Raw genomic sequence first — 11,624 nt, 5'->3', positions numbered from 1 at the left:
AATCTGGAAGCGTTGAAGGTACGCAACAGCGCACTCCGTAGGCTGCTGGGCCATCTGAGTGAGAGAGGCCAAATCAACCTCATGCTCAATGGCTCCAAAAGTTTCTCGAAAGAGTTTTTCCATTGCGGGCCAATCTGCCACTGTTCCTGGTCGGAGTTTGGAAAACCATCTAAAGGCAGCTCCCGACAGAGAAGTGCCAAAGATCCTGCACTTGAGGATGTCATCATTCTGGTACTGGCCGCATTGCACCTTGAACCTGGCCAGGTGAGTTATTGCATTCTCGGTGTCTTCCCCTGAAAAAGTAGAAAATATGATATTTTTATAACCCCTGGGGAAAGGCGCGAGCATTATATGCGGCGGGAAAGGTCCCTCATAGACCCCATCCATTTGGGCCCTAGGATTAGCCAGCCTGATCATCTCCTCTACCTCATCTCGTCTCACATATTCTGGGCCCGGAGGAGGAGGAGGAGGAGGTATCGCCACCGTATGGCGAGCAGCCTGCAAGGGTATTGCTTGGTTTACAGTCGCTCACCACTACAATAACATGATTTAAGGACACCTAAACCGTGTCCTTAAATACATACAAGGACACGTTTTTAACGTGTCCTCTATCCGGGTGTCATTGTAAGTCCCAAACAAGGACACCGAAAATGTGTCATCTTATCTATACGAGGACACAGTTTATGTGTCCTAATAGCTGTGTACGTGGTGTCCTTAAATGTATAAGAGGACACCTAAATTGCATCCTTATATTATCAAATAAGTGTCCTCTTTTCTATATAAGGACACACAAATTGTGTCCTAAAAACTCTGAAAATGGAGTCCTTAAATCCATAAGAGGACACAAAAAATAAACTCTCATGTGTCCTCTTTTCTATTCTAGGACACTCAAATTGTGTCCTCAAATATTTGAAAATGGAGTCCTTAAATCAATAAGATGACACAACAAATACACTATCAAGTGTGTCCTCTTTTCTATATAAGAACACACAAATTGTGTCCTCAAGTACCTGTAAATGTAGTCCTTAAATTCATAAGAGGACACAAAAATACATTCTCATATGTGTCATGTTTTTTATACTAAGACACATAAATTATATTCTCAAAGTTCTGAAAATTGTGTCATTAAATCCACAAGGGAAAACGTTCTCATATTATAAAAATTGTGCGCATAACATCGAGTATACATCAAACAAGTCCATATAAACCTAAGATTCAAAACATGCAGCCTGCAAAAAGCACAAGTCCAACACTAGATCAAATGTACTACAACTGATTTGAAGCTAACTAGCTACCTAATTCAAAGCACTAGCTGCTAGGTAGCTGCTGCTGCTGCTGCTGCATATATATATACACCATCCAAAACAAGTATTAATACCTGCAAAGACAACAAGTCCAACATCCAGAATTAACTTATTACTACATTTGAAATTATGCTATTAGTACTAAGGTAAACATAACTACTACTTAGTGTAACGCATAAAATCACAGAGTCAAAGTTTTTTGAAATAGTGTTCACTAACTCAATCTTCTCTATAATTACCTTGGCATATTTTAATTTTCCTTTTCATGATGTGACTGTGTGTTATCCACCAATGCTGAAATTCGCAGACGGATTTTGAACTGATACATATGGTGAATGATGTCTGGGATAGTGAGCGAAGAACAAATAAAGTTACTTTTGCACCAAACGACCAATACTGCCAAGCTAATTGAACATTCAGTATTATTCTAAAACTCACTCTAACTTGAGCTCATCAAGAGCAGGACTCAATGAAGCTCAAGCTCAAGCTTATTCACCAATCTCCATGGCATCAACTGAAAATCCAAGGGATGCAAAAATTGCCACCAAAGTGGTTAGACAAAATCTGTCATGTAAGGCAGAATCCAAAAGTTTTATTCTACTTCGATTTTGAAATTGCAAGAGGGTAGCAGAAGTAATCCTAATCATTAATCAAGGAGTACTTCCATATCAGAGAGAATCAAAACTTTCCCTGCTTTCTTTCAGCCAAAACTCTCACAAAATCGATAAGAACACAAATCACAATTGAATTCCATACAACCAAATCTAAATAACAGAGAAATAAGTTGAAAAAAATCACCTCAGGAACACTTTCAGCTGCTTCAAAAAAGCTTTCCCTATCTGAAACCAAATAACACTGTCAGTGAGTATAAAATCCTAACAAATTTGGAGAACCAAACCAAATAGTACCAAACATTAAAATGTGAATAAAATCAAAGTAAAAACTTAAGATTTCAGAGTTTTCCATTCAAAACGATGAACTTAAGCATTTACTAAACAATAATAAAAAAATAAAAAATAAATAAAAATGCATGTTTGTTGACAAACATATGAATTTGAAGTTTGCTGACAATTTAGTAAAAGATGGAGCTTTATCATATTGTTAATAGAAGAACTCAGATAGAATCAAAGGTACATGCAATTAAACAAAATATTATGATGCAGAGAGAAAAAGAGGGCATTGCAGTAAAGAGATTATGATCTAAGTGGCCAAAATTCATTGAAATTAATGTAGCTTTGTGTGATTTGCTGGCCATTGCAATAGCAAACCATAACGCTTGCATAGCTACGGCTTAGTTAATATCGCTGTGTTCTTCGTGTTTGGTCTTATGCAGCTGTTACTTATGTTCGGATTTTAGAAGTTCTTGTTTCCCTTTATTAATAAACATAAATACTTGAGAAGCTCCCAACTAATAATCATCATCAGATTGGCCACAAAAGATTGGAAATATAATTTGATAATGTATGTCAACTAAAGAAATGTAGAACAGTAGAAAAGGAAAGGAAAAAAACTGTCAAAAGAGAAAACCAAAGGAAATTAACAAAAAGACTTTTCTACAGAACATTATACTAACATCAAATTAAAGGAAAAAAAGGGTCACTAAATGCCCATTCAGTTGAATTTGAGTAATATCAAGTGATAAACAACCAATTAAAAAGATACTACTTACCATTCCAAAGTAAAAACATCATGGCAAGAGCTGCTACTGTAGACACTCCTGCACCTGACAATGATGCTTCTGTCAAATGTCTTGGAATTTTTCTGCACATAGGGTAGGCTGTAGTATATATTATTTTAAAGGGCAAGTCATTTCGGCTATTTTTTATTTATATATCTACCTTTTTTTCTGCTTTCAAATAGACACACCAAACCTCAGATCACTATGTAGAACTAATATCAGCTTCTTGAATCATTCCAACATCATTTGCACCATCACCAATTGCTAATGTAGTCTTCCCAGTTCCTTGTCTTACTAACCTCGTTACCTAGTGCCAAAAAAACTGAACAAATCAAGACACGGCACACTGCTATACATACCCATATTGATAAGTACATACCCATATTGATAAGGATATAGTTCATTTGACAATTGAAATTAGAAAAATGAGATTTTGGAATAGAAAGCAACAAAAATTCTTACCAATGCCTTCTGCTTAGGGGAGACACGACAGCATATGACAGATGCACAATCAACAGCTAATTCCAAGAATAGATGCTTCATATCAGCGTCCAAAGCATAGGTCAAAGTTTTTCCATCAATAATTAGTGCAAACGCTGCATGTGGATCTGTTTCCAACTTGATCATTTGAGAGGCATTTGTAATTTGATTCAAAATGTTGTCTTTCACAGCCTCATCATTATTCACGGCAGTGCTTTCTACTTAAATGGTTAGAGACAAACCCTATGTTGATTGCAGTTTCCATCTTATCCCCTGTCAACACCCAGATCTTGAGACCAGCTTGTGCAAGATTGTCTATGCATTGGGGCACCTAAGAGAATAAAAAATGGTACTAAGTTGCCGTAAATCAAAGAGGCAGTTCCTTATTTACTACTGTAATAAGAAGCTTATCTTATCCCTTTTTGCAATTTGCCCTCCACAGCTGTAGGCTGTAGCACCAACCATGATCAAGTCTTTTTCCATCTTCTCTGCTACTAGCTCGAGCATCACCTCCCTATCAGCCCCAATAGATGATTTTGCTTTCTGAAATTCGTTGTTCCAAGCAGAATACTCGGACTCCTCAAGCTTTTTATAAGCAAGTGCCAACGTACGCAACCCAGCTTCTCCATATTCATTCAAATGCTTGATACTAGCTTCCTCATAAATTCTTCCATTCTTTGACAGTCGATCAAAAAATATGAAGAACTAAAAAAGCTAAAAAAAACAAATTCAAGAGTAAAAAATAAAAGAAAATAAAAAAACATAAGAAGCAACTCACCCAAATAGGCAAAGAAGAGCTAATCGATGCATGCAGAGTGAACAACAAAACCGGAGAGCAGCAACAGCAACAGGAAGAGAGTGAACAGCAAAAGCTGAAACAAAATTTAAAAAAATTAAAAATCGATTGGACCTGAATCTTCCAAAATCAAAACAATGTTCCAATACAAAATAGAACACAAACTACTCACCAGAATCAGCAAATAGGAAGCCCCCAGCAGCAAAAAAGAAGAGGTTCTAGACAAAAGAGAAATCGAATAGACTTCCAGTTGTAAACTCGTATCAAGAGGCATCAATTCATTAACACTGCAAAATATACACAATGGCATATCAATCTCACTAATGACTTCAATAAAAGTTTATATTTTTAAGCCCAAATTAGTATCACTACATGTGTAAGATTAATTCAATTTAGGCACCATCTAGTTTAGTACTTCCTACTTGTTTACTACTAAGACTAGAAGCTGGCAGATCATGTTCAATTACAAGAACCCACAGAGATATATATGCAATCGCTGCTTTTCCAATTCCACCCCATGCCCCAAATCCCAATACATGCGAAACATCTTCCTATCAAAAATGGGTTCGGAACCTCAACATGCTGCAATAAGACATTCAGTGCTATCAAATTTTTCCCAGAATCTCCCAACCCAAGACACAAGCATAACAAGAAATTAGAAAAAATAAGGATCGAGTAACCTCCAAATTCAACTAACCTCACTAACCACTGAACCCATGATATGTCTCATCAATTCATCAATTCATCATCCTTTGGTTGGTGGATTGTAACAAGATCAGGTAGAGGAGTCATGGGTCCTTGCTTGCCATTGGGATCCCAGTCAAGCATGATCTTGACCTTAATGAACACCCTGCCTAAGGAGAATATGTCTCACAGCTGCGTCAATGTACTCATTAACCGGCTGACCAGAAGAAATCATGTAATTATATAAACAAAAACAGTATTCAACATTCAACAACCATTCACAGAGGCCAAAACAGATGCAAATGCAATTCAATTAATCAATCGATTCAATTCCCATTAACAGAGGCCAAAACAGATGCAAATATGCAATTCAATCAATCAATCGATTCAATTCTCATTCACAGAGGCCAAAACAAATGCAATTCAATTATTAATTAATCAATTGATTCAATTCCCATCCAAAATAGATACAGAGGCCAAATATTGATATTTCAAAACAGATACAGTAAGCAAAGTCGTCCAACACAGCTCGAACCCAGCAACTTAATTGAACCCAGAAACACCACAGCCCAAAATCAAAAACTTAAGAATGAGAAACTTAATCGAACCCAGCAACTTAACAAGAGATTCAAGAAATTCGAACCCATAAATTGAGCTTGAAGAATCACCGAACTTGAACCCAGAAATCGAACCCAAATTTCTCCAAGCTTGAGTCACCGAGCTTCACAGAATCACAGCTTGAGGAAGAGTCGAAGAGAGCAAACCAAGAGTGAAGAGTTCGAGCCTTCGACTGAAAAGTGTAAACCCAGAAATTGTGAGATTGTGAGAATCATGATTCATGAGAGAGGCAGCAAATCAACTAAAAGTCTAAAACCCAGAAATTCGACTTACCAGCGAGGTAGCAAATCAACAATGTCACCGGCGACTGAGAGAGAGGCTGAGAATAGAGGGGCCGTGCAGCTGTGCCGGAGAGAGAGAGAGAGAGAGGAGAGACGACGTATCGTCGTTTTGATTTTGAACCCAAGAACCCTCACACCATTACTACGAGTTGGACCTTGTTGCGAGTCACCTTGTAGTCGCCACCTCCTCCACCGACTCGAATCAGCTCGAAGCTCCTTTCAGATCGAGTTTCTTTTTTTTGTTCTAAAAACTGGAAATAGATTAAAAGAAACATCATCTTTCCTCTTCTAGTGGGTTTTAATTGAAGAGGGAAGTCGAAAATTTGGGGAGGAGGGAAGTGAAATTTGGGAGGGAGGAAGCGAAATTTGGGGAGGGAGAGGGCTCGGGCGCGAAAGCAAATTTTGGAGTTGTTTTGGAGCAGTAAACTGAAATTGGCTTATTTAGGACACCACATTCAAGAGGCCGGCTGTGTCCTCCGAATAGTCTCAACCCTCTAAATAATCTCATTTATATGTGAGTGTCCTTATAACCCTTCAAGGACACCACATGAATAATGTGTCCTTGATAGGTGTCCTTATAGCATATAATTGTAGTAGTGGCGCTGCCCCTTCTCCTATCTGTACAACGCGGGTTGTAGCTGGTTGTTGAAGAGTCACTGCTGGCATAGGCATCTCTTTTGCCAAAGCTGTTATCTTGACCGGGTTACCAGCCTGGTCAATCCCATAATAGCTTCCTGGCAGCTCTTGATATACGTTTTCTGCCCCATCGCTGTCGTATTGAACGAACACGGTGGAATCGGACGAAGTTTCACCACCTTTCGATGCCTGTTGCTTCTGTCTGGTGGTCTGTCCGCCTGACAAAGTGGCCTTTTCTTTGCTGCAGCCAATAACCAGTGCTTGTTCTTTATTTTTCAGTGGCGTAGCAGCAACGGTTGCGGAAGGCGTAGCGGTATTGCTGCTAACCTTCTCTCGCTGATTCGGCGGCACGTACTTGCCTGAACCAGACGGTTGGCCAAGGGAGCCAAGGATAGCGTTAGGATCTCCTAACGTTTTATTCAGCACTTCTCTAGCTTGGTTCAACTCAGCTCTTTGCATGGCCCACTCGGTTGCGAGAGTCGCTCCATCCTTGCGAAGACCTGCCATATCTGACGTCGTCTACTTGGTATGGTTCGCAATAGCCTCAATGATTCCTTTCTGCTGCTGACTCTGCACATCTGCGATGCCTGTAGCATGAGCCCTTAATGCACTCTCTGTTTGTGCAATTTGTTGCTTAGTCTCTTCTGCCTGTCGGGAAATACGCTGGTTTATTTCGCGTATGATCTGGTCTGTTTTCGCGTTTTCCCTTTCAAGATCAGCGGCTATCTTCTTGCGATGATTTTCAATATTCTCCAGGATGATCGCGAACGTGACCTCGGAGGTCGCTCCCTCTGGGATAGGCTTCGCAACGAAAGCCTCTCTTTCTTCACTCCCCACAGTATTGGAGACAGCGGCAGTGACAGGCTCACTGGCCTGATTAGTAGTGACAGTTTGACCCTCAGTAGCGGTCGGGTGATTCTCTCCCTGTTCAGTTGACATATCGGAGGATTGGGAATGAAGAGAGAATCTTTGAGTCACTTGTTCTTCAGAAAGACCACGACAATCCGCGCGAGAATGCGGTTTGTAACTGGAGGTCTTATGCTTTGAGCAGTTAGCGTAGCCCTTTTGGTAAGGGTTTTCGCTTGACTTCCCAATGGCTAACGTTCACGAAGAGACACTAGTTGGTCCCACTGGGCGTGCCAAAATGTTTGACACAAAAACCAGTTGGCTTGCAAACTGTCTCTTTTGAGCGTGTGCGCAGGCGTGCCAGCACCGTGGGGTGCAGTCGTCGGGGTAGTCCCTTGACCTGACTTTTTCTTCAAGCGTTGTGGACGAGGAGAGCACCAACCTCGCCACAAGGTTCTTCTCTAGCCTTCCGGGAAAGGACTTTCTGCCTTACGGATAAGGACTTTGGGTGTGATCTCCTCGCGTCATCGAATCGATACTTAGTATTGTAGACTAAGCAGAGCAATCATTGGGAAGTTTGGAGAAAGCACGGGTTGCGCTAAAGCGTGACTTTAGCTTCGCTGGGTTGCGAGGGCGTTACCCTTGCTTCGCTGGAAGTAACGGTGGCGGTTGCGCTCGCAGTCGGCTCCTGGGGAGACTAGGACTGGAAGTACGGTCGCCGGGTTGATCTGGTGATGCTGACAGTCGGCTCTTGGAGACACTGGGACTGGCGTGCGGTCACCGGGTTTCAACGAGGTTGAAGGTTTGCTCCGGGGAGGCTTTGTAATCGCTAGGATTGATTGATTTGAGAGAGGTCTTTGATTCGTCCTTGAAACCTGGTATATATACCTAGGGTTTCAACTGCTCCTTGTCATAGAAGGAATATTGATTGAAGTTTCCTATTCAATCTCCGCTACCTGACTCCAATAAGGTTTCGTTTTCCTTATGGATCACGGAATGGGCGAAGCTGTAACCCAAACCCGAGTAGACTTATTTTTGGGCCGCAGGTATCGGCCCGCTACGCTAAATCCACTAAAGGACCTTGCCAAAATTACCTTTGGGCTCAAACAGTCTCTCTTGTCATTCTTAATATATATTGATACCAATCATACCATACTTTAAACATCTGTCATAGGCCACTATTCATGCACATGGCTACGTATAGAACGTGGCAGCAAATATTTTCAAACAGAAAGTCATCTATACATGTTTAGGACGAGTTCATGGATGACTCTGATCTAGAGGAACACATGTCAGGCATGCCTCACTTAGTGACATATCACATATCTGTACACCACACGTAGAGCTAATGGCCAAACTTATTTAAATTGGTACCTCTTCCAAGCATCTTGCCACTGTCCAATTTCCAACTTATGATAGCTTTTACATATGTTGACCCCTGCTAGACTTTCAAAGACCAATTCATACAGCCATTACATATATGTATCTATGCATATCAAAAGAAGATAAACTTGTACATAGCTGCTGCATGTGTATTAGAGACTAGGCTTGCTCCCCTAATGTGAAACTGCCATGCGTTAATTATGCCTACACATAACATGGTATCCATGCTTTCCCCATCATGCAATTATAATGGAATCCAAGCATGCATGCCTCTTATTCTTCCAGCAAAGATTAATAAATAAAAGGTTTTACACTTTCAAATGCCTACTCAATACCTATGGTTGGAGTAGTACTTTTGTCTAGTTTACCTGTCAATTTTACATTCGTAAATAGATATATAGTTGAGAACTAGAATCTCTCTTTAACGTGAGAGAGAGAGAGACATGAGAAGTACAGTGGTTCATCTTCCACTTTGGGGAAGAATACATCTACTTGAAATGTTTGACTATATGTGTTTGGGCCTTGCTGCCCAAGTGGATTATATTAGTAATGGGATGGAGTCTAAGTGGGAGGAGGGATCCCTTTTATAAGTAAGGGAGCCACTCTCTTTTACATATTTTCCATTGTGGGACACAAAAGTTCTTATTCTAGGGTAGAAAACTTATCATGGAGGCATCTTGGCAAGGCCGGAAATGTGGCTTGCAAGGTCTTGGCCTCCTCCAACTACCACGGGGTAGCTTAGATGTTGGGCTATGGGATGCATGTCGCGGTTGGGTTCCACCATGGCTTGTGGGCCCCCTAAGAGGGTGTTACTTATGCTTGGTGACATAGTTATACTATAGGTATCTACAAGTCCCTGAAGTCCCCAAGTAAGAGAAGTTTCTTAGTTAGGGAGTTATAAATGTCATCAAGCATAAGTGACGTTCAGGCAGCGCCCCGCTCGTACAAGTCTCTGAATTCCGTAAGCAAGAAGGAACTCTTCAACCTTGTATGGTCAATACAGTGAGGGGAGGATGTCCTCAAATCACATAAAGTACCTGCAAAATAAAGCTAGAAGCATGTGCATGTAGACTTGATGACGTACATATTTGAGTTATGCCGATATGTGTTATTATGTATGTCATGAATGTACGGGGTACATGAGACATGATGATGTATATATGTAAATAATGTCAAATGTGTTTGACCATGACAGTTTGATAAAAAATGCGCATGGTTGTGCGAGCATAATAAGAATGAGCATATGAAGTGCATATGATGCGTAAATGCTGATGCACACAAGAAAATGAACGATGTCAAGTGGATGAGGTCCATCGCTCACATGGAAGCGAACAAGGGCAAGTGACCGAGAACTCTCGTTTACGTGGGAGTAAATGAGGATAAGTTAACGAGGGCTTGAGTTAACGCAGATTCTCATTTGAGTGGAAGCAAATGATGGTTGAGTTAATGAGGCTTGAGTTAAAGACAATGAGTAGAAGTAGGGACACCCATATAAGTAAAAGGCAATGAACCCAACTAAATTCCCATAATGTTTTGAATGGTTGTCAATGTTGGAGCTGGATACTTGCCTAAGAACATCAGAGACTTGCCTTTATTAACAGACTGTCCAGAATTGGCCGCGTACTCATTCATGCTCCTTCAGAAAGAGCATGAAGGCCGCGGCGGTTAGCTTGCAAGAAAATCATCACATCATTTGCAAATAGAATGTGCGAAGGTGGGGAACAACATCCAGGAGCTGCAATATTAGCGAAGTTGTGGTTATGCACATTTGAAGCTTTGATTCTTTGAACATTTTTTTTTCTGGTTTGATTGTTTCAAGTTCTTAGTTTGGTACATGGATGTGGTATGAATTTGTAGCACAATATTTTCTGGTGTGTACTTTATTTTGGAAGGTGGAACTGTGTTGGAACATTGAGTCTTTGACAGTTTAATCATCTTCTATGAGAAAATTCATTTATATACTTAAAATGGTATAGTTTAGCCACTTTGAGTTGCCTAGATAGTAAGCAAGCATTGGACCTGAAAATCTAGAAATGTGTTAATAGGTTTCCAGTTTTGGTGCAGGAATTGAGGAATCGACATAACCAAACCGAAATAACGGTTCGGGTTCTAGTCAGTTCTAGCATATCAAATTTGCAAAACCAAACCAAAAATATCATTTGCGGTTCGGATTCAGATCTGATTTTTTTTTTTTTTTTAAAACTGGACTGTTCCAGACCTAGCTAAAACGGCGACAAAATTGGTTAATTTTTTTGATACAGTCATTCTACTTCATGTTAATCATATCCAACGGTCAAAATGACAATTTTTTGTTTGCAGTTTAATTTATTTTATTTTTTTTTAATTTACGAAGGTCATCTCCAATCGAAGGTGTATAGTCTAAATTATAGACCATGGATGTCTAAAATCCATCTAAATTATACTCCTTACTATTTGGATGAATAGTACATTCCAATGGTCTAAAAATTTAGATCATGGTCTATTTTAGACCTTGACGATTGGAGATGGCCTAAAATGTTTTGATTTTTTTGTTTTAAGAGTTAGCACATTGTACTTATTCACTTATCAAGATGCAATGAATCTAATGTATTAAATTAGTTGACTAGATTTAGATTCAAAGTATCTATATATTTAACCAACAATGATGATCACACGGATACTAGGTTATTGAAAATTTTGTGGTCATCCACCCTTAGATTTAATTTCAAGGGTTGATATTATAACATTTACTATTCATTTTTAAAATCTCGACTTTTGATAGTAAAACAAAGAGTGCGTGATCACAAAATCCTTGGTCACTTGGTGACCGTCTAAACAATACTCATTTAACCAATTAAGAATTCATTGAATTATAGTTTATATAAATATTCAATTTATTATTTAACTTATTTAAAGTAAGTGCATATAGTGCATTGAAT

The 11,624-nt window shown here is 39.7% G+C and overlaps 1 protein-coding gene and 1 long non-coding RNA gene across 2 annotated transcripts; both read right to left on the bottom strand.

Annotated features, from left to right (window-relative positions):
- Nucleotides 1-2,101: 2,101 nt before the first annotated feature.
- Nucleotides 2,102-5,907, bottom strand: LOC133735563 (uncharacterized). The gene is made up of 3 exons (XR_009859128.1): nucleotides 5,834-5,907; nucleotides 4,956-5,732; nucleotides 2,102-2,143 (listed from the first exon to the last, which is right to left on the bottom strand). It is a non-coding gene; the product is annotated as an uncharacterized LOC133735563 (long non-coding RNA).
- On the bottom strand, nucleotides 3,151-3,786 carry LOC133736350 (probable phospholipid-transporting ATPase 5). Its single transcript, XM_062163807.1, has 2 exons — nucleotides 3,445-3,786; nucleotides 3,151-3,289 (listed from the first exon to the last, which is right to left on the bottom strand). The coding sequence occupies exons 1-2, from the start codon at nucleotides 3,607-3,609 to the stop codon at nucleotides 3,185-3,187; spliced, it is 270 nt and encodes an 89-aa protein (XP_062019791.1). The 5' UTR covers nucleotides 3,610-3,786; the 3' UTR covers nucleotides 3,151-3,184.
- Nucleotides 5,908-11,624: the final 5,717 nt, after the last annotated feature.

This window comes from Rosa rugosa, chromosome 3 (assembly GCF_958449725.1).
Source record: "Rosa rugosa chromosome 3, drRosRugo1.1, whole genome shotgun sequence".
Taxonomy (NCBI): domain Eukaryota; kingdom Viridiplantae; phylum Streptophyta; class Magnoliopsida; order Rosales; family Rosaceae; genus Rosa; species Rosa rugosa.
Note: the sequence above shows the minus strand (reverse complement) of the source record. Positions and strands in the feature narration are given on the sequence as shown.